This window comes from Scomber japonicus, chromosome 7 (assembly GCF_027409825.1).
Source record: "Scomber japonicus isolate fScoJap1 chromosome 7, fScoJap1.pri, whole genome shotgun sequence".
NCBI lineage: Eukaryota > Metazoa > Chordata > Actinopteri > Scombriformes > Scombridae > Scomber > Scomber japonicus.
Window position 1 is genome coordinate 23,070,259 of NC_070584.1, and position 26,094 is coordinate 23,096,352.

At 40.1% G+C, this 26,094-nt stretch overlaps 1 protein-coding gene across 2 annotated transcripts in view; it reads right to left on the bottom strand.

Moving 5' to 3' along the window:
• The window catches only part of LOC128361598 (cAMP-specific 3',5'-cyclic phosphodiesterase 4D-like), a 90,849-nt gene that overhangs the window by 20,264 nt on the left and 44,491 nt on the right, over positions 1 to 26,094 (bottom strand). The window contains exon 2 of one of the 2 annotated variants that reach the window (XM_053322116.1): positions 13,935 to 14,093. The exons of the other annotated variant lie outside the window; for it this stretch is intronic. Coding sequence (XP_053178091.1) covers positions 13,935 to 14,068 — 134 coding nt within the window. The 5' untranslated portion in view covers positions 14,069 to 14,093. The remainder of the gene's footprint in view (positions 1 to 13,934; positions 14,094 to 26,094) is intronic. 2 annotated transcript variants of the gene reach the window in all.

Below are 26,094 nucleotides of genomic sequence, written 5' to 3' on the forward strand. Positions count from 1 at the left end.
GTGTTTAAAATAAAATTATCAAATTTCTTTGATATACAAGATAATGCATCTCATGTCCAATTGATTTCCAGACATTTCTTGTAAACACCGGAATAAAATCAGGGTGTCCACCTTAAGAGGACCTGCTCAACAGTCTTTAATCTATATTGATCTTCCTGTACTGAGTATGGATCTAGTTGAGATAGAATTCACTTCACACCTGGTATCAGAACTGGACCCGAACGCATTTTGAATTTGTGATGGGCTTTTAAAAAAAATACTTCCTCTCCTTGTTCCAGTTCAGTCGGTCTGTGAACCAGCTACTGCATTGAATACGCAAAATAAGATGGATGATAAAAGTTTAAAAAATTATAGCAAAGCTGACAACAGATGACAAATCCGCAGTAAAATATGACTCTTGGTTATACTAGGCTTCTGCTGCAAGAAAGAGCAAGAATGTGTTGAAGAATGAACGTAAAGTGCATGAAGAAACTGTCAGAACGGATACAAGCTAATCTTCACTAATGAAAAACAATCACCCTGTTCAGATATACAGTGGTTGATACACTCCCAATTTTGCAGGTTTTCCCACAAAGCATGTAGAAGTCTGCCATTTTTATCATAGGTACTCTTCAACTGTGAGAGACTGAATCTAAAACAAAAATCCAGAAAATCACATTGTATGATTTTTAAGTAATTCATTTGCATTTTATTGCATGACAAAAGTATTTGATACATCAGAAAAACAGAACTTAATATTTGGTACAGAAACCTTTGTTTGCAATTACAGAGATCAGACATTTCCTGTAGTTCTTGACCAGGTTTGCACACACTGCAGCAGGGATTTTGGCCCACTCCTCCATACAGATTTTCTCCAGATCCTTCAGGCTGTTGTCGGGGCTGTTGCTGGGCAATACGGACTTTCAGCTCCCTCCAAAGATGTTCTATTGGGTTCAGGTCTGGAGACTGGCTAGGCCACTCCAGGACCTCGAGATGCTTCTTACGGAGCCACTCCTTAATTGCCCTGGCTGTGTGTTTCGGGTCGTTGTCATGCTGTGTTTCGGGTCGTTGTCATGCTGGAAGACCCAGCCACGACCCATCTTCAATGCTCTTACTGAGGGAAGGAGGCTGTTGGCCAAGATCTCGCGATACATGGCCCCATCCATCCTCCCCTCAATACGGTGCAGTTGTCCTGTCCCCTTTGCAGAAAAGCATCCACAAAGAATGATGTTTCCACCTCCATGCTTCATGGTTGGGATGGTGTTCTTGGGGTTGTACTCATCCTTCATCAGACCACATGACCTTCTCCCATTCCTCCTCTGGATCATCCAGATGGTCATTGGCAAACTTCAGATGGGCCTGGACATGCGCTGGCTTGAGCAGGGGGACCTTTGTGCGCTGTAGGATTTTAATCCATGACGGCATAGTGTGTTAGTAATGGTTTTCTTTGAGACTGTGGTCCCAGCTCTCTTCAGGTCATCGACCAGGTCCTGCCATGTACTGTAGTTCTGGGCTGATCCCTCACCTTCGTCATGATCATTGATGCCATGGAGCCCCAGATTGAGGGAGATTGACGGTCATCTTGAACTTCTTCCATTTTCTAATAATTGCGCCAACAGTTGTTGCCTTCTCACCAAGCTGCTTGCCTATTGTCCTGTAGCCAATCCCAGCCTTGTGCAGGTCTACAATTTTATCCCTGATGTCCTTACACAGCTCTCTGGTCTTGGCCATTGTGGAGAGGTTGGAGTCTGTTTGATTGAGTGTGTGGACAGGTGTCTTTTATACAGATAACATGTTCAAACAGGTACAGTTAATACAGGTAATGAGTGGAGAACAGGAGGGCTTCTTAAAGAGCCGGAATTCTTACTGGTTGGTAGGTGATCAAATACTTACTGTATGTCATGCCATAAAATGCAAATGAATTATTTAAAAATCATACAATGTGATTTTCTGGATTTTTGTTTTAGATTCCATCTCTCACAGTTGAAGAGCACCTATGATAAAAAATTACAGACCTCTATATGCTTTGTAAGTGGGAAAACCTACAAAATCGGCAGTGTATCAAATATTTGTTCTCCCCACTGTATGAGATAAAATTTAGTTGGATCTAAGCAGTCTGTGTTTGTCAATCTCTAGACTGGAGCTGCCGTTTTTGTAGATTACTCAATATTAAGTTTGTTTTTAATGCCAAAAGTTAATTTTTAAAAAGTTGTCAGTATTTCACTTTACCCAAGTAGAAAAACTTTTCACTGACTTCTACCACTTAATTGTTCTTTCTATTACTACTTATACTAGCGTCACCTGTACAACTGGCACTGTATTAGGCAAATACTTCTGCTACTTGGTACTACTGGCATCCTCCCTTTAAACAGACTGACAGGCAGAGAGACAGACAGAAAGAGAGAGACAGACAGAAGGACAGAGAGATGGATAGAGACACAGACAGAGAGACAGAAAGAGACACAGACAGAGAGACAGAAAGAGACACAGACAGAGAGACAGAAAGAGACACAGATAGACAGAGAGACAGGCTGGCAAGCTGGCGTCTTGTTCAGTTACAGCATACATAACAAGTTGACCTTGGTGTGTCTCCTGCCTCCAGCATTGTTCTCCATTTCTCTGACGTAAATGACAGCTCCCTTTTCTCTCTTTAACTGTTTTACAAAACTTTTCACACACACACACACACACACACACACACACGCACACGCACACACGCACACACACAGATCCTAACCTCTGCTTTTGTTCCCAGGATGTTTAGTTTGCACCTCATCAACATATCTTCCCTCCTTTTTTCTTGAAACCAAACACAAGCCTCCAGCTTTTAAATAGCAGTAATCAAGAAAGTTTCCATTTGATCATCACTTGGTGTTGAGATTGGATTGGGATTACGGTTATTGCCGAGGGGATTGTTTTGTGCATTTTTCCGAGGGATCACCCACATTTGGAAACAAATCAGCTCTGTCAGATTCTTCACTTTGATTTAAAATGTCACTGAATTAATTTACAGCCACAACATAATGAAGTTTTTCAACAAGAGACGCTCTGTTCATTTAAAACAGTCTCGGGGGGGAATGTTTTTCATTTGACTCGCTGTATGTTCACTTTTGTGTGAGAACCACCTTCTTTTGCTTGATTCAGCAGTACTTTAAATCATTCTGACGAAGGCTTTTTGGGGTAAGTCTTGGGGCGAAAAGTTTAAACCTCATGATGGGAAATGCCAAGCAGGACCCGTTCCAGTTGGTGTGCATGTTCGCGTGTGTGCGGTGCGCTCATGGGAACCAGGGCCGAGGGATTTAAGCAACTTTCTGTTGTTAATGCGAGAATGATACAGAAAACAACAGTCAAGGCCAGATGTTATTTGACGGGAGATGACACAGGCCTGGGGTCAAAGGTCAACCCACACACATATACACACATGCTCCCTCCTGTTTTCTTTCCTTGTAGCGTGGGAATTGGCCGTGGGGCCTCAAACATCACTCCAGGAAGGAGGCGAGAGGTGAGGAGGAGAGGAGGAAAACAAACCAGGGAACACTTTATGAATGTGTGTGTGTGTCTGGGTGTATGTGTGCATGTATATGTGTGTGCGTGTGTGTGTGTGTGACAGAGAGAGAGAAAAGAGATTCAATTAACTAATGATTTTATATGATTTGAAATGTGCTAAAAACAGCATAAAGACTGTGCTAAATGGCTTCATTAAATAGCATCAATTTGTGTGTGTATGTGTGTCTCTGTGTGTGTGTGTGTGTGTGTGTGTGTGTGTGTGTGTGTGAGAGTCTGTGTGTGTGTGTGTGTGTATGTGTGTGTGAGTGAGAGAGTTCAGGGAGTTAAGAGGGTTTGTTTGCTTTACACCTCGACTCTTTTGTACATTTGATCTGAAAGCAGCAGAAAAACAACCCACTTCCCCCCCATACAGCACCATGCCAAACAGATCTTTCCTTTCACTGTCACACTGTGGTTTGAATGTGTGTGTGTGTGTGTGTGTGTGTATGTGTGTGCGTGCGTGCTTACGTCTGACTGCACACACAGAGGAGATGTTGGGCAGCAGGGTGGGAGAGGAACCAGCACAATAGTTATTCATCGGTGTGTATCAAGTTTCAGACTTAATTACAGACACAATCTCTTCCATTAAAAGATCTTTCCACGGTTTTTACGATGAAGTACACGCACACAGTTAAAGAACAGACCTTTTTGTTATTTCACACCAGCAACATCTTTCTTGAATAGCCATAGTCAAGCCTAACACACCTCACAATCTTCAAATCATCAGAAATGTTAGATACAAATGAGCAAGACAGTTTTAGGAAGAGGCTTGACCGGACGAAAAGTGACGAAAGGTGATCTAAAAGTGACTGTAAATGTTCAGCAAAGCTTCACTGGATAAACAAAGAAGATTAGGCAAGCTGAGTTCAGCCTGACTGCTCAAACACTATAGAAATAATACAATAAATACACTTCACAGCTGTTAGATACGACAGATAACTAGCAAGATTTCCTGCAGATAATGCAGATAATGAGAACAACAATCTCTATCTCAGAAACTGGGGGAAAAAACACTTGACTAAATTCCAGTGGGAAAACAGGAGAAAACGACCAAAAGCTGTACTTCTCACAGTACTGCATCAAAGGAAATTTGTTACGCATGCTTGACTATAAGTCTGAACTTCTCACCTTGAACAGAAAAGGTTCCCAGCCTTTATGTGACGATGTTAATGCAGGGGTTTCATCATTTTTTTGTTATTATTAAATTTGATCTCAAAGTTCTGGTGTGGCGGATGATTTTTTTTTCTCACTCTGGACGCTGTGACATTTCCTGCCACCAGCACCCTGAAGATTTATGCATTTGTTTAGGAGATATCAAATGCTTTTGAATTATTATGCTGCTGCAGCTGGTTACTGTTGATGAAGTGGTTTGTTTGGTACATTTCACGTCACACCTTAGGTCAGTAGACGTATCACATAGCACTGGTTGAATTTCTGTTATATATATGCATAATTATCTACAGTAAAAAGCAGAAAAGTCTAAAGTATCATCTTAAGATTTTCTTTTAAACTACAACCATACTGGGCTGAAACTGAGTGCCACACCTCCATGAAGAGCCAACTGCTCTTTCCATCCACCTGACCGGCCACTGTGGATCGCTGTCCAAACAGAGCAAAACAGTCTGTGTCCAACCCCAACATCTGATCTCAGAGCAGCTCATGTCTCTCTAAATATAGCTCAGGGGAGGAGAAGATTGCTTCAAGTCAAGCCAGCTGCTGTGTTTATTATTTTTCTAAGTGACCTTTGACCTACAGGCAGAGGAAGGACTCTTGCCTTTGAAAACAGCAGATCTCTGTTTCGATTACTGTAAGAGGAGCGAAAGAGAGAGAAAAAAGAAGAAAAAAGGGGTGAGGGGCTAAACTTTTACAGGCCTTGATTCACATCAGATACTGTCTGCAACCTGAATAAACATTATTACAAGCTGAAGATTGAGGAGAAGTCATTTGAAGCTCGAGTATTTGCGCAACTATTCACCACAAGACGTGTCTGGACGTTACAGTTTAACTTCTCTTTGACAAATGAGCTGCTGGAATACAAAAAATTAGGCCAACTGCAAATGTTTCAATTAGGGCTGCCACTAATTGATGATGATATTGATGTCTTCATTACTATAACTAATTTCTAATGCTGTCTATAAAATGTCAGAAAAAAGCAAATCACATTTTCCCTAGACCTTAAGTTATGTCTTTACATCGTCTGACTGGCAGTCCAAAACCACCAAAAATTAAATTCAAAAATATATAAAAGAAGAATTAATATCAAATCCTTACATATGACACACTAGAAGTACAATATAATAGTTTTTACTTAATAAAAGTTGTAAATGGACTAATTAATTAATGAACTGATTGTTTTCTCTTTATACATAAGTCGTTTTTGGGCTAATGCTTCATTAGCAGCCATAACACTGAGTGGCTGTTTACTGTTTGTTGCTGTCTCAGTGCGCATCGTTAATTTTAAATTCAGGCAGTGGTTTCCTATTTCCCAGAATAGATGTTGACAGCTGAGAGTTCAGGCACAAACTTTCTGCCTTTAATTTGACATGTAATATGAGTGTTTCTGGTTAAGAAACTTTACTTCAATTCTTCATTTTTAAAAAAAAGTAGCCTCGCTGCACTGGATTCTGGTCTGATGAGTCTAAAAAGCAGCTCTATTTAAAGAAAAAACAGTGGACTTCTTAGCAGACTGGATCTTAGAATATAAATGTGATTGATGTAGTGCTGAAGTGGTTACATTTTTGGAGTGCAGGACGCCTCAAAGGTTGATTCACTCCTCCGGACGGGTATTGATCGTGGTGTCTATGGGCAGTGATTACCTCTGTCCTTCCAGCCGGGGCAGAAATCCATACAGTGGCTGATCAGCATTAACATCATTACAAACTGGTTAGGAGGGTAACAAACTGGGCCAGAACCACCCAGAACCCCCCACCCTCCCACACACACACACACACACACACACACACACACAGGCAGTGTGTGATTACAGCCCCAGCAGTGGAGATCTAGATTTGGCTCCAGGATCGACCCAAAAATCGAACAACCTTACATCACACTGGTGCGCAACTGGACAGGCAAGTTCAGGGCACGCACGCACTCATGCACACGCACACAAGCACACAAGCGCGCACACACACACACACACACACACACACACACACAGACACACACACACACACACACACACACACACACACACACAAAGTCTGTCTTTGCCCAGCAACAGGCCATGCTGAGTGCTCCTCTAATCATGTTCATATGGCACTAATTGGCGCCTTTCGGTATACAGTGATTGAGTCCGGCGGTGAGGCAAGATTGTGCCACTTCCTCCTCCAATTAGCCGAGGACAATCCAGGAACAGCCAATCGCACTGCTCATCAGCGGGACACGACAAAATGAGACACCAGGGAAGAGAAAAGTCTTTGAATCTTATTCTCCCCTTTTTTTGTCTTTATTGCTTTAAGGTGCTTAGTTAATATAAAGCACTCAGAATCTTATGTATTATGTATTATTATCATTAACAATAGTAAAAGGAGGAGGTTTCATCACCTAATGAAAACTTCAAGTAAAATCAATTTTGTATATATGTTACTTTCATTTTATGTAATGATGTATACATTTTATTTAGCATGCATATACTACACAAAATCAGGTGTCCTACACATAAAATGACACTTTTTGTTCAAATTTAGGTTAGCAAACATACTGCCATGATTTTTTTTCCTGCGTTCATATTTGATTATTTGGCATTTTTGTTCAAATCTCAGCTTAAACAGAACACAGCATTTTTGAAACACTCACATACAAACACGCCATCTTTTCTCTCCAGTCTTTCTTTCATCAACATCTCTCAAAACACATGTAAGTTGCATGAAGTCCCGTCCGTCCCTCGGCCTTTCCCTACCTGGCATCCTGCTGTGTGGCCGCAGCCCTGAAGTCTGTGTAGGTGAGGTTCACCTGTGACAAACTGTGCTGGAGCAGGATGCATGCAGATGCCTTATTTCCTCATTCGCTTGTATTGTGTAGAAAGTCCATCAAACACACTATTGTCTAATCCTGCTACAGTATTAGAGAACAGAGGCTCTTTGTGAAGTGTTCAACTGTCTCTCAGTTGATCATCATCCCTGGAGCCACAGAGAAGTCAGAATAACACTCAGTCCAGTATTCTAGCGGTGATATTCTACAAAAGTACACACACAGTCACACAAACACAGTCACACTTGTCTGCTGACGTCAGTTGTGGTTTCATGGTTGTCACTGCAATGCCGATCGACCAGCTCGCAGCCTGCAATTATTCCCGGCCCAGTGCTCTGCTCGCTGCAGTTCTGTTTTTCCACCAAATAAGAGAGTAGAACACAAAGGATGCTATGAGACACGCTAAAAAGATACAAGCCGGAAACCAGCTGGCTGAACTTGCGGACGCAGTGGGATTTCTGTTGAGGCGTGTTTGTTGTAGGAACGGAGCGGACAAACTCCAGAGACTTGGAGCAGAGGCGTCCTGCGGTTCAGCGGGTTGAGGCGTCAACCATGAATTAACAAAGATTTAGGGTCAAGTCCAGTGAACCGCTGCTGTCACTCCTTATCCCCACGTCACCGCTTCCTTTCACTCCTCATCTGAGGTCAAAACTGTTTTTCACAAAAGTGCAGATTCCTGTAACATGTGTTTGTTGTGAATCACTCAGTGACGCCGACCTGCTAGATTATAATAATAACAATGTCAGCAAACAGTTTATATAGAAATTATTAATCTTTCTAGAAAAATGTATACAATAATAAATGTTTTTGCTTAAGATCTGGAGAGGTGAATGACATCATCATGACATCATATGTAACAGCTGTGGGGAAATACTACATCAGTGGGACGGCAAACACTGGACAAAAGACTGAATGAACGCCACGACTGAAACGCGTCAGAGCATTGACTGGGAAGAGGTCAGAGGTCAATCACCAGGAGTCAGTGGACGGCTGGAGAACAATCAAGAACATACAGTACACAACTGACACCAGCGACTTCTCTGAGCATACAGACAGGATACAGTTTCCACCTGACATATGACCACCTGTGACACATAATAACAACTAAGCACCATGAACTGATTAATTATTTTGGCAGGTAAAAATCATTCTTAGCAGTCATATTTTACTTCACCAGCCTGAGGTGAACAACAAATGTCAGATGTTTTTTTAAATCAAAAAGTTAGAAAATGTGAAAAAAATTATGATTTTCATGATCATTTTCCTTCCACCGTCCTTCATTAAAAACATTTCTTTAAAAATACTCATAGTTTAACACAACTTACGATTGTTTCTTCAACTATTTCCACACAGCTTGAATGTAGGTGAAGTTGCGCCAGATTCTCCCATCTAGGATACTTACTCATTCAGCCTCTATTCTACACGCCATCTCCCAGTGATGAGAGAAACACTTAAATCAATGGATATAATGCTTTTTCTTTGGCAGAATATTTACTTAAGGTTGAGTCAGTGCAATAGCCCACACTTAGATTTGGGAAACATAAAATATTCAAGCTGTGAGATGACTGTGACTCATATAAAGATAACAGACAGAGCTGCAATGTGACGAGTGAGAAATATAAATCAACACTGTCAGTACAGGTGAGTCCAACCAGCTGCAGGTGGGCATAATGAGAGTGCTGATACTGTCAGCGATGCTCATAACTGGCTCACACTCACAATACCGTGCCCAGTCAGAACTGACGTGACTCTTCATTTACATTATGTTGCAACATGCTGCCAGCTTGCAGTAACCTTTGACCTCATGTGGAGTGAGCTGTGCGTCACATCTTAGTGTGTTGACATGGGCTGAGGCCCGCAGGGCTGGTTCATCTGCTGTGACACCATCAAAGGTCACATCGTACTGCTGAACTTGTTGGAGGGACAGGACAAGACAGCACAAAAAGTCACATGATACCTGCATGGAAACTACACAGGTTGAACCTAAATTTCACTCAGATTTAGGCCTTTTAAATTAAATATTCACTCACTGTTGTGAGTGTTTATGTAAGAAATGTTGATAATTTCTTACATAAATTATTCACTTAACTGTGTTTTTTTTTAATTTTCAGTAAAAAATATTGACCAAGAATTTATTATTGAGCAGTTTGGTTCGTGTTAGTTCGGTTCTGACTTAAAAACTGGTCCAAATATAAAGAACTGCAGTCAGTAAATCCACTGCAGCCAAACTGCAGACCTCCAACACACAGTCAGCTTAACCAATGCTGTTTCCCATGACGTCCTTCACCTCTAGGCACTGCCTCAGTGCCATGTGTAGCCAGACAAAAACCTGAACATTAAGTCCTGAAAAAAAGACATCTGATGGACATTTTCAGACTTTTGGAAACATTATTGCTTAAATCGTATTTGATACATTAACAGAAAAGTATGATAAGAATGAGAGCAAATATACATTTAAGGCACTGAATACAAACTTGTGAAATATTAAAATATTAAATAAAAGTACAAAATATTTGTTACCAACAAACCGACCAACTGTACCAACCTTAAAAATACAAACTGACTCAACATTTGCCAAAACACACAGTTAGAATTTTAAAAATCCAGCTGTGGTGATGAAGAAAATGGTGCTGTTAACGATTTAATATTGATATTTATAGAAACACCAGATAGTAAGATGATGAACTGTGACATATTGTCATTTCACAAGCACCGAAGGGCACAAGACTGCACATAGAAGATATTTCATCATGACTGTCCCAACACGCCAAGAGTAAAACACCTCTGACCTCAGCAACTAAATCCTGCTTCATATCATAATGTATCACAACAGAGCTCTAATTTATCGAGGCATGTTAATCTACACATAGTGTAGTGCTTCAAACACACTGAAAAGTTGTCATTAATAGAGTGAAAAACTTAGTTGTAGCACAGGATGTGGTTGAGGATGACTAAACTAAACTAACAGCAGACTGACATCAAAATTATGCCAATTATTCATGTGAAGAAAATCTAAAATGTTTCTAAATTCAAATATTAATAAAAATATTTATTAAGGCTGAACATTGACCAATTGTTTTCACTGTGTGAGTCAAAATCCAGCTGACATCAGTGATCTCTGATGGGGGTGGGGGGTTAAAACATGAAGAGTAAATCTGACTTCGGTCATCATCATCATCATCATCATCATCATCATCACTGAGAATAAAGATCTGCTGATGACAGAAGACTGACAGGTAGAAATAAAAAAAGTTTCACTGTTTAGACCATGAGCTCTAAAATACTATCATAGGTAGTTTGACCTATTTTGTGACATTTTATAGATAAACCAATTAATTAATCAATCAAAAAAAGGCAAATTAATTGATATTGAAAAAATCATTAGTTGGAACCCTATGTGGATTATTAACAGGTGTCAAAAGCATATATAAGGCTGTATTGGACAACCGGTGGTCAAAATGTCAGTTATGTAATAAAATCATTGGAGTTTAGTGTGCGGTCATCTTCTCTTCAATATATTCCACTGTCACTGACCAGCACCTAGTTTTTTTGGGTGTGCACTGACCAGATAACTTTTGCTGACAGGACAGAATATGACAGGATGACTGCAGGGGGATACGAGGGGGGTGATGTAACAAGACAAGATAGGAGAGAAGACATAATATGGCGCTGTGAGTAAGTGAGTAGTATGAAAAAACTGAGCACAGAGGAGATAACTATGTCAGATTTGTAAGCAGAAGGGAGCTGACTGAACCATCACTGACACACACACACACACACACACACACACACACACACAGATGGTGAGCTCATCATAAACCTTTAAAACAGGAGATAAATATAATACACAGATTCACATGAACGTCCATTTGCCAAAACTAACTGTAAAACCTCTAACTTCATGAGCTAAAGCCATGACGATCGTAGCAATATGTTTCCGTCCAGGAATTAATGGAAACTACACGGGGTGCAGGGTTAAAGGGACTTGGATGATTACAGCGTGCACTCTACTTTTCTCCGCTGTTATTACACACATGTGGTTGATCCATCAGGCCTATAAATACGGTCGACTCAGCATTCATTAGCCATCTCCCTTTGAAGGCTTTTTATTGGTGGGGTTGACATTATAAAGACACTTTGATCCCCCCTCCCCGCCCAAACAGGCTGACGTCGTCATGACTTTCTCAAAGGCCGACTGCAAAAATGAGTCACATTTCCTTCTGCGACTCTTCAGTCAGCAGCTACATCCAGGTATACTTGTCTACTGAGAGTAAAAATATATGTGTGTGTGTGTAGTAGTACATAAGAGTGAATTAACTATATAACTTAAGGTCTCTCATCATAAGTTTTAGAAAATGTGAAAAAAACAAAAAAGGTTGTTTTGTGATAAATTGTTAAAATGACAGCTATTATGTTTGATAGTTCTTTTTTTTATTATATTATTTGTTAAAAGCACAGTATCTGTAGGGCCACTCTGATTATACTTTGTTTTATCATACTAATAGTTTGAGCCTTTTGACTGTGTGTGTGTGCATAAAAAGAAAAGTAGAGATCATAAATGCAACATAAATCTGGTTGCAATCCATCCTTAATAAACGCAAGACTTCCTGAATGCCTACAGTATACAGTACCAGTGGAAAAAAAGCTGTGGTTAAAGCTGTGAATGTGTGCATGCGTTTTTCTGTGACATGTGTTGAAGGGTGTGACAAACAAGCAGAGAGAAAGACTATACATACACAGTGGATGGAGAGTACTGAGGCATGTGTGTCACTGCAGGACTGAGAGAATAAATGTTTGTGTTTTTGCTAAAAGATTGCAAGCTTCACCAAATACACACACACACACACACACACACACACACACACACAGATTCAGATGATCCTGACTCAGATCTTCCTCTACAATCACATCATTCTGTCTGAGTCACCATTACGCCAATAAAGCAGCACTTAACAACCAAACTCGAGTGATTTGGTCAGTCTGACCTCAACTTTACTGTCTGAGTGCATTATTCCTGATGAGAGAACCCGGCAGACAAAGTACGCTGACTATAGATGCTATTCTGACACCCGGATTTAAATAGACTTTGATCTGGGTTTTTTCGTTTGATCCATTACCTGCAAGTTGTTGTCTCTTACCCTTGGACCTTTTTACCCCTTATTGCTTGAAATGTTGCCAATGTAGGAAAGGAAGCCTAATCCTCTTTGTGATCTTACTACTGTTGTAAAATCACAACAAGTTTGAATTAACTCTGCAGCTGGTGTTTGTGAAAATTAAACTCATCAAATATTGTAATGATACAATCAAAAGTAAAAATAGCACAGTTCTCTATTAACACACTACTTACTGAGTGATGGGGACAGAGAATGACATAAGAAAATAATGCTGATTATACAGGAGATTAAATAAAAACGTCATCAAATATCATTAAGTAGACTTAAGGTCACTTTAACTCTGAGTAGAACTGTACAGTAAGTCCAGCATGAATGATAGGAATATCATAAGGAGATACAAATACAAGGTCATTATAAATATTACATGCTGAGCAACACAGAGACACTGTGAATCTCTTTCAGAATATTACTGTAATATTCAGAGAATACAAAAATATCTCTCCAGTCTGTACTCAGAGATTAAAGCAGAGGTTATCAGGGATTAAAGCAAGAATGAATTTTAAGCTTGAAGTTATCCACGAGGACATGTTTACTATGTAATGTATTAAGTACCATATGATTTGAAAACTGCTCGAAAGCTGAATTCAGTCAGAGCACCTTAACTTTAACTCCTGGATTATACATTTGCACCAAATAATAAAAACTGATAGTTACAGAGTATCCCTGACACAACACAAACCTGCAGCAGCAGTGTAACAAGTCAGAAATATAACTTACTGTGTCAAATAAATGTTAATAAACTGTGTTGAGTGGAAACAATACCAAGAATACCTAATAATGTAATATGCACTTTAATAATATTTTACATGACAGCACTGTAGCTATTAATAAAGGATGAAACTGCTAAAATAATTTGAAATAAATGATGTAAGAAGCAGACACTACATAAAAGGTGAAGAGTTAACATCTCTCTGACAGTGTCTCCAAAGTTATTGATCATTATGAATGTTAACGTATTTGATGCAGGGCTGTTGTACTGAATTGTATTTCATTTTACACGTGGGTGTTGTGTCCACACATCTCTTAGGAATATTACCAAGGGATTTAAAGACAATTCATCATGATTAAAAACGTACTGAGTGCCACATGCAGTTCCTTGCTGTGTATGCTTTTTATAGGATTAATATTACATAGCAAAAATATATATTAAAGTATAATAGTTAATAATTATTATTTGTCAGTGGAAGAATTGTGAAACTGTGTTAAAATGAGCAGACAGCAGTGTGTTTAAATTGTGCTGGATTAAAAGCACATCTGGCCTACCGCCTGCGTTTCTGCACGATGTCGATGGGCCGGTTGACGGCGCACGGAGACCCGCAGATATTCCCGTTGCGCACTTTGAAGTAACGATCCTGGACCGAGGGGGCCAGATACACACAGTTAGTCGGTAAACTCATGTTTGTGATTGTTTTTGGCTCCTTTCTTTTTTTGTTCTCCACTATTCTTCCTTTTCCTCCTCCCCCGGGTGCTCCACTGCTTCTCGGCTTTTGTGCGCTCTTCTCTCCTCTCCCTTTACCCAGCGCCGGGTTTCCATTGACTCACGGACAGACGGAGGAAAGCCCTCCTCGGTGTGTTTCAGCAACATGCCTCCAGTCCAAAACATGGAGAGAGTGGAGAAGGGAAGGGGGATCTAGGCAGTGTGGGTTTTAAAGAGTCATTTCCTCAGCGATTCGCCGCAGTTTCATGCGGTTTGGAGCGCTGCACGCGGAGAGTAAAAGACGAGGTTCGTTTCAAATCCAAATTGAGGAGTTCAGAGCTGAACTAAGTCTCCACTCTGAAGATACACTCCTCCCTCCCTCTGTCTCTCTATGGCTCTTTCTATTTGTCTCCTCCTTCCAGGCACATGGACTGAGTCTTTAAAAAACACATGAACTATGAGCGCGCTTGTGTGTGGTAATGTATATCCGCAGTATGTGGTAAATGTGTTGGACATGTGTGCAGTGTGTAAGAGAGGGACCGAGACCAGGACTCTTACCAGGGAAACTCTGAGGCAGTGTGCCTGTGGATGTTTTTTAACCGTTTACAGGCTCAGCAAACACACACACACACACACACACACACACACACACACCTTCAAAACCACATCATTTACTACACACTCTTGTTTTATATCATTGGCCTCTGTTTAGCAAACCCATCTTTACAACTGTCCACCAACAAGATGTTCCATATTTAGCCCCCCCCTCCAAAAAAACCCAATGTCCCACAGAGTGTAATGATTTTCAGTCAGTTGCACTTGCGTTTGTTATTATGACATCATTTGAAACCAACATGGCCCAACACCTCAACAATAGGTAACACACAGGATACTTTCCAATTTGCCTACGAGCAAAGTTGCAGCACGGAAGATGAAGTCGGTCACGCAAACACCTCGACAAACCTAAAACATGTGCATGGGCTCTTTCCCTGGACTTTTCATCTGCGTTTAATACGACTCAGCCTGATTCACCTCTATCCAAAATGATTCAGTTGTGGTAAAATCCAAACCTCATTTACTGGGACAACTCTTTTCTCATAAACAGAATACAGATAGTAAAGTTAAACGATACACTTTCCCCTCCGATCAGGAATAATGATGAAGCATTAGCTCACCTGTTCTTTTAACATTGTACACTGCAGACTGAACCACCACTGTACCCAACCAGCTTCTTTTATAATGCTCTGATGACCCCAGCCTCAACCAGTGGAACATTTACTGGTTAGTTGAATGGTGTGACAGAAATATTCTTCTTATCAACACTAATAAGACAGAGGAAGTTATCCCTGGCCTTCCTGCTGATTGTTAGATGCAATTCCCTTCATACTAATACCTGGGTGTTAGGATATATGCTGCACTCATATAGAAGATGAAACAGTGCATTTGCTTTCTCTCATAGACTCTCTTGATCTTTTTGGAGCTAGTAGCCAGATTATTTTTCTGTTTTTTTTTAAATCAGTTATTCAGTGTTATGCTGTACTGCAGTATGCTCTGGCACAGCAGCCTATCTGTGAAACTTTAAACTATATATTCAAATTCACATTTGTTCGAAGATTATTGGTCAACCTGTGGCACACTCCTTTCAAGTAACTCACAACAAGAGCATGCTCAGATTCACTAAAAGTATCTCTTCTGACTCCTCCCATGTTTGAAACAGAGAATACCAGCTTCTGCTGGTCTATCCTGTTGTTAACTGAGATCTTAATCCAGAGGATATAATGTGATGTGTAGGATTGCCATGACTGTTTGATGAGTTTTGTACATCTATGAAAAGTGTCATAATATATGTAACTGTGTGTTTAATCTGTGTGTAAACCTCTTGAACTGAACTAAGGATGCAAAATGAATTTCAGCATGAACTGACGTTAAAAGTTGTATCATATTGTACCGTATTGTTTACATCGATCCCATGAATATCACGATAGCATGGACCCATTGAAAGGCATTCAGTAAGTGCTGTGGTTTCATTAATAAGAATCAGTTAAAGGTTGACAGCAAGTGCAAATTCATTGATGAACTGCTTTACTATACAGTTCATATCACCTTTGTTCCCCTCAGAGTTTCATCTTCGTAATTAAGTCCATATTCTGTTAAGTTTCATTTATTTAAATTAAAATATGAAGAGTTATCTACTTTTTTTTTTTAACACTGCACCATATACTTTACTTAAAAAAACAACAACAACCTGCAACAGGTGTAATCATATAATTCCCAGGTCAGTTCCAACAGCAGAGGGACCAGTCAGTCCCACCACAGGCAGTGATGGACTCACTGGACCCAATGAGCTCACCAACTGACCGGCTAGCTGCTGTCGACATCACAGGCAAATATTTGTCTTTTGAGACACAGGGCAGGCGGCTGAGTCGGACGTGTTGGCAGGCACATAGGAGAGAAGGTGGGGTAGGGGATTTTTAAGACCTCAGACATATGAAAAAACTGATTTGGCTAAAGACCTCCTGTTCTCGAAGTTGTGTTGTGGAAAGGATACGGGAAAGTTCAGCCTAATCTGACGTTGGTAAAGCCAGCTGCTGTTATGTAAATCTGCTGAAACTGACCAGATTTCTTTAACAGCCCAAAATTGTGAGTAAAACTGAGAGGAGTGGTTTATTTTTATGTCAACTTTAGATACAGTTCTTGTTGTCATACATGTAAAATTAATTTTTCATCAAATTCTAACAAAGTTCTGGTCACATGTCACTCTAACCTGCTAATCATTTTCATACCAGCTGGGTGTTATCAGGTGTTACCAGATGTGGGCTCATAGAAGAAGTGAGGTTGAGTACCAGACCTGGGTTACGATACACTGATGGTTTAGTTGTTTAGAGGTATGAAAACAATGCAAGGCCATCAGGCAAAGATTCCTCCACATTTATGAAAACAAAGGAAGCTCACTTCCTGGCTCAAATGGGATTAGCCCTCCGATACATCACAGCATCTGTTCAACTATTATCCTGCGCTTTGTGTGTCTGTGTGTCTGTATTCATTTCATTAGGCCTTTATCACCTTCAGCAGAACTGGATCAGACTCAAACCACATTTCACTCATCCCTACATCCCCAGTTCAGTATTACTCCACATTCCTGTGGATGATGCACCAATCTCTTGCATTAGGCTCGTTCATTAACAAGACGCTGAGTGTCTTCTCATGTAGAGGGAATTTTCTCCTAACCCAAAGGGGGAAATCCACTGTTTTTTGGCGTCTTGACTTGGAGGACTGTGGAATCACTTCACAGCCCAATTTCATCATCCTGCAGTAAAGTAGAGATGTCATCCAACTGGACACTCTCCACACCCAGAAAACCAGTAAGAAGGCACAGCCATGGAGCACAACACCAACCGACAACTGGCTTACTTTAAAGACATTTGATTTGGTTATAATAGCTTTAAGTGATGGCTCACCCACCCCATATTCTTGCTGCTACCCCAACAAGACACTATAAGAGATGCAGTCATGATGAGTCTTTTCCAAGTCAGCAAAGCAGCCTGTATGACCCCTCTAGGATCCTCGCAAGAGTACAGTTGGCTCCCCCATGGCTCAACCTGAAACTGAGACGCAGTTATTTGGTCGCCTTTCCAGGACTTTCTTGGAAGCTGAGAAATGTAATAACCCAATAGTTAGAACACATCATACTGTCCTCAAAGGCGTCTGACTTCATCTGGCTCCTGTTTGGCAATGCACTGAATCTTTAATGTTGTTGAGTACAACAGGGTCTATAGGTCTAAAGCCACCAGGCCAATGTTCCTTCTATTCTAAGTGAGGTGACTATTTGCAAAGGACACTGAATTTTTAAGTTTCTTGAATCATGTTTACACTGGCCCCCTACCTGGGGGACCCTCACAGAAGTTATAGCTCTGACAGCACATGCAAACCTCTCCACCATATTAAGGTCACCAAAAGTCTAAAAAAAAATTGCATCTTGTCAATTTTTACAGAAACTGATTTATGTAAAAACAAATGATTATATTTTAAAATCATGCAAGAGAATATGAATAAAACTGTTCTAAAAGCCATCAACAGATATTTAGCAAATATGTCCACAGGACTGAAAAACAAAGAATAAAGAATAAAATAATTAATCAAACACACACACCTGCAACACATCAATGCTCCTGTTGGGTTTTTTTTGTGTGGACATTTTTAATACTAAGGACAACAGCAGAAACAAATGTTTAGCTCATCATGCTGTGATGATGCTTTCGTTCTTGGTATCATATTCAGATGTTTACCACGTTTTGAATTTTGTCCTCTTAGCTAACCTAAACTAAAACTTCTCTCACCCCTCCCACCAGTGCGCTTCTCCCTCCTTGTGCAACACGCTTGTGAAACATGTTGGACGTGGAAGCAGATGCCGGGGTGGACGTTTGCTCAGAATGAGGTGTTTGTGAGGCCGCTGTGTAACCAAATCCAACAGCCAAATGGCTTCTACAGCCCAGCTGGCTGCTGGCTCCTATGACAACATTAACTCTGCTAATGAGAATAAGCTGTGAGGGACGAGAGCAATGTATGTGTGTGTGTGTTTTTGGGAGTGTGAGAAAGTAAGTGTGTGCATATTTGTGTTTGTCAGTCGGTTTAAACAGATATAGAGAATGGAAGTTATGCTGATTTTGTGTGTAAATATAAAGTATCAGTTAGCATCAGTTCACCTTTCTATAGCCCTGCATTATACAACAGAGAGCTACAGAGTTGATAAACTGAGTATAAACACAGTCAGATGAGGCAACAGTGCTTTAGGCTCTGGACTTCAAAAGGAATAATAGATCTTCTTCATAAAAACAGGAAGCTCATAGTATAGTGAGACATGTTTATATTATACAGTATGTTCTACTCAGTGACTGACTATGCTTCCTTTTAGACTTTACATACTTTATCTCCTCTGGCTGCTGTACATTCATGTCAGAGGCAGAATAACATCAATAAAACCTAAGTAAGGCTTTCAGGACAATAAAGATATATTTAATTAGAAGGTGAGTCTCCTGTAATAAAAAAAAACCTTGGGTTTTGAAGGTTTAAACAAAATTTTTCTGTTTAGATATGTTTAATTTAGTTTAGTTAATAGTCACACTTTGAAACTGAAGTTTTGCAACATTACAGTTTGGTTAAAAAGCCTACCCTTTCTTTAAGTTTTATTGTTATTTAATTCTTCATTTAAAAACAGTAATATATCTTTGAGTTTCCCTATAATTAAACAGGCACAGTGGGTGTGACTGCCTTTAAGAACTGGCAGAACTTTGTCTTTACTGCAAGGATTTTGTGACAGCAGAGCAGAGAGACTGCTGCACCACCTTGTGGAGAAACTTGTGAGTTGTCTCACTGAGCTGAAATGACATCCAACCGTAGAGTCTGCAGGATTTCCTTCAGTTGGTTGTTACTATGGCTGATGAAGACATCATTATGCAGACAGGAAGATCAGAGAGCTTCCATAGTGTTTGATCAGGATGTTAATCTACATAACATGTACACTACTATTCCACCTTGTTATGTCTTGTGTATGTAAACCAAAAAAGACTTGGCTGATCCCTTATCCTGCTTGCTGAAGTACTGTGATAGAAACTGAGACACTGCAGCACCTTATACAGGTTTCTAATTGTTCTTTGTAAAGAAATTGGCATCTGAAATGTGGAATCAAAATATGACGCAGATGATCAGAAACCTGGACACTGATGATGTATACAGGAATATAAATAATGTTCAATAAAGACCAAAAATGGAATAAAACTGGGATACTAGTATGCATGTAAACATACTCATAAGTGTGAACAGTACCAATTAAAATGATTTATTCTTGTCTGCTTTGTGGAAATATGACCTCAGACTGAACAGTGCTATGAGACCTAATGAAACATAAGTTTTCATTTTTATTTCTTTGAAAATTCACTCCAATCCAGTATTCGTCATGGGTCAGCAATGGTGTTAATGTAGCTATAAAGTCCTCTCAAGCCATCAAGTTGTGGCTGCTAGGGGAACTATTACATCTTTCACATTGGCTTCAACAGTCAGTCAGGCAGCTGCTGCTTAGTTCATACTCATGTTCATTTTCTCCTGTAGGACTGAATTCATACTTTTTATCCTGTACCTCCCACAAAACACACAACCTGCAGTTGCAGTTGTGATTGTGTTATTTCAGAGGGTAGTGTCTTTTTCATTTTGTTATTTTTTGGCTTTAATCTTTATTTGTCTGAGATTAATTGACTAAGCATGCTTCAGTATTTCCAACAACACCCAGATTCACAGAGCTCACATGCGTTGAACTGTTTTATCTGGGAGGTCAGACAATGTTGATATTTAGCAAATATTGAATGTAATAGGTGCTGCTGATGGTGAGCTGACTACCCAGCAGAGGTCACTCTGTGCCTGGAAACTGCTGCATGAGACAACCACAAAGACAAGGCAAGCCAAGATGGCAAGGTACTAATTATCACAGTTAACAATAGAAACTGGAAGAATTTAAAAAGGTGTCAACTACTGTTTTCTTGTGTTTCTTGCATCTCCAACACTGAAAACAAGTTATAGTTTATGTCAGAAAGCTGAAATATTTCATCTCAAAAATGTTAACCTCTGGGTGACACACTCCTTTTGCAAGCGTTAAACCTCAGACTAATTCTTGTGTTGTAACTGACAACATATCTCGACTTGAAGAGCAAAACTGGTTCAAACCTGAAGCTCTATCAACTGGCTTTCCACTGTTGGTAAAACACAACACCTAATTTGACAACATGACCTGAAAGTATCTACAGCAATTCTCTGGTGGAACAATCAATATGGATTTTGGGGCGGTTGGCTTTAGCAGTGTGTGTGTGTGTGTGTGTGTGTGTGTGTGTGTATGTGTCTATGCACGAGAAACAAGAAACACATGTTACAATCACGTGTTATGTGCAGCCAGGCTGGCGGGGCTGAGGCACTATTCCAGGCTCAGGGGGTTTATTTTGGGGGTCTGTTGTGTTATTGTTTCCCCCTTTACCACTCCAGCTCTGCTTGAACTCAGCTGTGGCTGAAGTGGTTACAAAAAAAGTCTCTTAGTGCGAGATGATACAGTTGAGTTGAAACCAATATAGAGTTGACAGACAGCCAGGCTTGAAATGTTAAACACTGTAAGAAATATGCTCTTCTTAAAGGAGTTAAAGGGATTAATGTTTGGGCCACTCTGACAGTGTAAAGCCCATTTCAATTTTACATATTTCTGTCAAGTGTTTACAGCTGCTTTAGTCACTCTGACAACTTGCCAAATCATGACATGGTAACATGAAAAATAATCCTGTCACTTAAATAAATTAAAAAAATCCGACAACAAAAGATTATTCTGTCACTCTGTGTTTGACAGATATGCAAAGCTGCCAGATAAGACTGATCAAATTACACACACCAATGACCAAAACTTTAAACTCAAGAAAACAATTTCTGAAAGGACAGCACTCAATAGACTTCAGCAGACTTCCCTTTTTCATCATGAACAATCACATTTCCTCTTTATTCCTGTCCGCTTTAAGTGTACAGTACAATTCTTGCTGTAGGTGATGGCAGTGAAAGTGTGACGTGTGTGCTGGAATGTGGGATGCAAGGCTGAGTCAACCCCTGAGCCAGCAGCAGTGCTAAAGAGAGAGCTGAGATGTGCCCACCAATTCCAGCCCAGACTGATTGCTTACTGGGACTGGTGACAGGAGCAGGTATGAACACACAAGTAACCACACACACACACACATATAAACACAACACACAAGAATGTATAAAAAAAAACATATTTGAACATGCATACGATGGGAACATGCAGAGAAACTGTGTATGTGTTTATGTTTGTCACCAGTGAGTCCCTTCCTCCTTTTGACATCAGCAACAACAGGCGGCACTACATGTCCACCAATACTCTCCCTCTGCTTTTAGAAACATACCAGGCCAACTGAATGACTACAGAAACACTCATACACACAGTCTCAGAGAAAAATACATTATTCACAAATCCAAGTGTTCATAGGAATGTAAACTGTGGTTTTTATACTCATCTGCTTTTTACACTGCTTAGACACAAACATCTGCAGACGGTCTCACAATAATTACAGTGCTCTGCGTTCAAGTCAGCAACATTTCACTCAAGGTCATCGTGCTATATCTGGGAGACTTTCAAACAGGAAATCTGTTGAATGAAACTTGCCACAAACAAGACTTACTTCCTCTCAATAGCTATTGAGTAAAATGCAGGCAAACAGAAAAACAGCTCACCTCTGATCATACAAACACATACTAACATTTTGGCAGTTCATACAGCACAGTTAAACTGCCATCATCTATAAAATGAGCATTACAAAAGTGCCTGTGTGGAACATTTCCCCATCACATCCTCTTATAACCCAGTTTACCCTAACCTGCCCTGCTTATGCCTGCTAAAATTAATATATGGTACTAATACATGTCATATTGATATTATTATTTATTTGTACTGTTCATTTAAACACCCAAGTCATAATGATGCTTAGGAAAGCTCCAGTGTATTCAACTTCACTTGTAATATGACAGTAGTACCTGAAAATTAAACAAATACAGATGCATCGTGTCAGCCAAAGACATTCAGATATTTAAAAGTAAATGGATGAAGAGGTATACTGTCATTATGTTTAACCCTCACATGAAAAGTTAAAATTAGACAAGAAACAGCAAAAGGTTTCTGGAAGAAAAGGAATAAGTGTCACAAAACCTTCTCTGCAAACTCTAACTTTCCATTGATCAATTGCATTCTGGTCCATTTTCTGCAAATAAGAGTGTAGAAATGTGTCTATCACCCACTTCAATTGATCTTTTTTTCAATACTATTGAGAAGCAAATGCGAGATGAGTAGTTTACATTTGGTGTTTTCAATAGTTGAAACATTTTCTGACCCAACGCTGCATTGTATTTAAACTGTTTAATATCAGTTTTTCATAATAAATATAACTGCTGAATGAGTAGACCTCAGTTACTATTCCTCTCCAATTTGATGAAAAATTAATAACTGATTCAATTTTCAAAGGCCATGTATTCATATAAAACCAGATCATCCTCCTACAGTGAAAGCTGCTCTGCATATTAATTATAACAACAGCATTTTTTGAATGCCTACTACCTCTACTGTGCAGGTTTGATGGTAACCTTTATATTTTGCTGTAAACCACACAGTGAAACTGTCACTGCAGGTCTGTGAGTCATGCGGATAGCTGTGCTCTGCAGCCTGTATGAACACTCCCTCTCATGAATATGAGTGCTGAAAGGATGCATAGTTTAAGAACCTACCCCAAGCACGAGTGTCTGCGACCGTGTCCGAAACCAGTTGGCGGGCCTTTCCTTGCCAAACGGAGGTCTTTGTTCATTGTCACTTGAATTCCTGACTCATATGAGACACTTCAGGCTACAAATAAAATAACCTGTACATCTGAACAGAGCTTCTTATGGAAATTCTTGAACTTTTACAACTCAGTCTGTCATTTTTTCCCTATGAACCGCTGGGTGTGTCTGGATTGACTCCATGAGGTTTTGTTCTGCAATAAACCAAAACACAGCAAGATTCCAGGTAAGAGAGAAAAACAAAACTGATACAGGCAGATGGAAGATGGATCTGATTAATCCTCAGTGCCTCCGGATGCAGGAAAAACCATAGAGGAATGCTGCAGAGTTCTTCCTCTGATGTCCCAGGCAAGCCTCGACAAGGCTGACTGGAGCGTGATATTCAATTAGTATCTTCAGAAGGACAGAGCAGAAAAGGAGCTGTTTTAAGCGAAGATTCAGCTGCATCCAAGGATTTGCAGTTGACTCTCTTCTCACACTTACTTGTTGTCATTGTAAATACCCAAACTAATCCCAGACAAAAGGGTCTTGAGTTGCACAGCTCCCAGTTGTCCAGAAGAAAACAGAAGATCTGCAGAGAAGTCTAAAAACCTTCAGTAGTGGCTTTGTGACTGTACTTCTCTGTAAGTCACTCACTCTGTTTGCACGAAAGGGGAAGGGTTGAGTTGTTGCTATTGCAGGGTAGCGTCAGTGAGGATTGACCTCTTCCTCCAGCAGTATGAGAGCTTGCAAAATCCCCTGAGGTCGTTGTAGGAGCTGAGGACAGCCCACCAAGTCCCTACGAGCTGTTGAGTGGTCTTCACATTTACAGGGTATCCAATGCCAGGACGTACACGCTCAACGCAAAAGTTCTGGCATCAAGTTACAGGCTGATTCTTCAACCCTTTCTCAGCTTTGTAAGACTGAACATAATCCAACTTTTAGACAGTTACAGAAGAACATTTGGTGTGTCCCAACTTGTAAATGGGGGGATCTGACTCCACTGAGTGGCTGGCGGGTGTTTTTGTGTCTGGCAGAGCTGGCTTGGCTCAGCCTTCGTTGACACGTGAGATCAATGGGCGCCTGACCCGACACCCTCCTTATGCTGCCCTGCAGCTACATAATTACAGGGGGATATTGTTAGAGTTGGTGCTGGGCAGGGTGGAAAGGAGGTGTGTTGGGGGGTATGAAGTGCATGTACAAAAGTACCAAACAAACACAAACAATCCAAACACAAGTTTTTATGGTATACCACGAGTACTGGTGATGAATAAACTTAATGACCAAATTAGTGATTCTGAGATTAGTCGAACTGCAGTGTGAAACATTCATCTTCAGCTTTGGTTACACGGATACTATACTGTATCAGCTTTAATGAGAGGTTTGGTGTCACAAGAACCAAACACTTAAGACTGAATAACAGCACAATATTCGATGCTTGCTGTTTGTCAAACCCTATATAGAAAAACCTAATTACTACTGTAAAAGGTAGTTTGCCAGAGTGAGGAGTATGTAGATATATTTCACAACTTCTCTACACTCATTAACTTTTCACACATTATAAGATGATAAGTACGCAGCTAGAAGAAGTGATGGTGTTGCAGCCAACAGACAATTGACTGAGAGGTGAGATTACCCATCATCCTTTCACTTTACACATATACACACGCTGATCTCACCAATGCAGAGCTGTCAAAATAATGTCCTTTAAATAAAGTCTTCAATATATTTGTTGGCATTGCTGTAAATGACAACATGTTCTTGTGTCATCCCCAAAGCAAATAGTCATGTTCTAGAGATTTTTATCCCAAGAAAATACAGACCTCTGGAGAAAGTCTTGAACTTGGGCTGAGATGTAGTATTTGTTTTAGTTCTTAAAGTGGGTATAACTGCCACAAATGACTCACCACTTGAGATGCAGTGCACCACGATGTAGGTTTGGCAGCACAGTTTGAACCGGAACCCAACTTTAGATTAAATCAACCATGTAAGTGACTCATCAGAATAAGGCCCCTCTAATATATCTGTTGTTTTTTTATTTCAAGGACAACTTGTTCATTGGCGTCATCTTTTCATTTCCTCATTACTTGCAGCAGAGACGACTGGCTACTCACAGCAGTGAGGAAGCAGTCTGTCTTTCTAGCAGTGAGTACTTCAAGGACCAGTGTGAAGACTGCAACTATACCCCACCCCCAAACCAACCTCCTAAAGCCAGTGTTCTCTTTGTCCATTCTGGGCTAGTATAGAAAAATGGTGGTGCAACATGGCAGCCTCCAAGTAAGGGGACCTGCTTTCTATATAGATATAAAAGGTTAATTCTGAGGTGACAAAAACACAATGATCTCCTATTTTCAGGTGATTATACACTAATTAAAATATGCTTATGGATATTATATTCAATTTCTAAATGCCACAAAATTCTGCACGCTGCACCTTTAATGTTTCAAACAGTTCACGGACACTTGTTGCATGGCAACAGTCAAAGTCATCAAAACCACTTCCCTAAGCACTATGTGAACGCTGCAAACCAACAATAAAAGGATGCTGATTAGACAATTCTGTGGTATAACTTGTTTGTCATGTGGTTGGTGCAAGTATATGAAGTAGCTTATAGAATCACAAAGTAATACTAGAATAAATTAACTGACTTATGCACCTGAT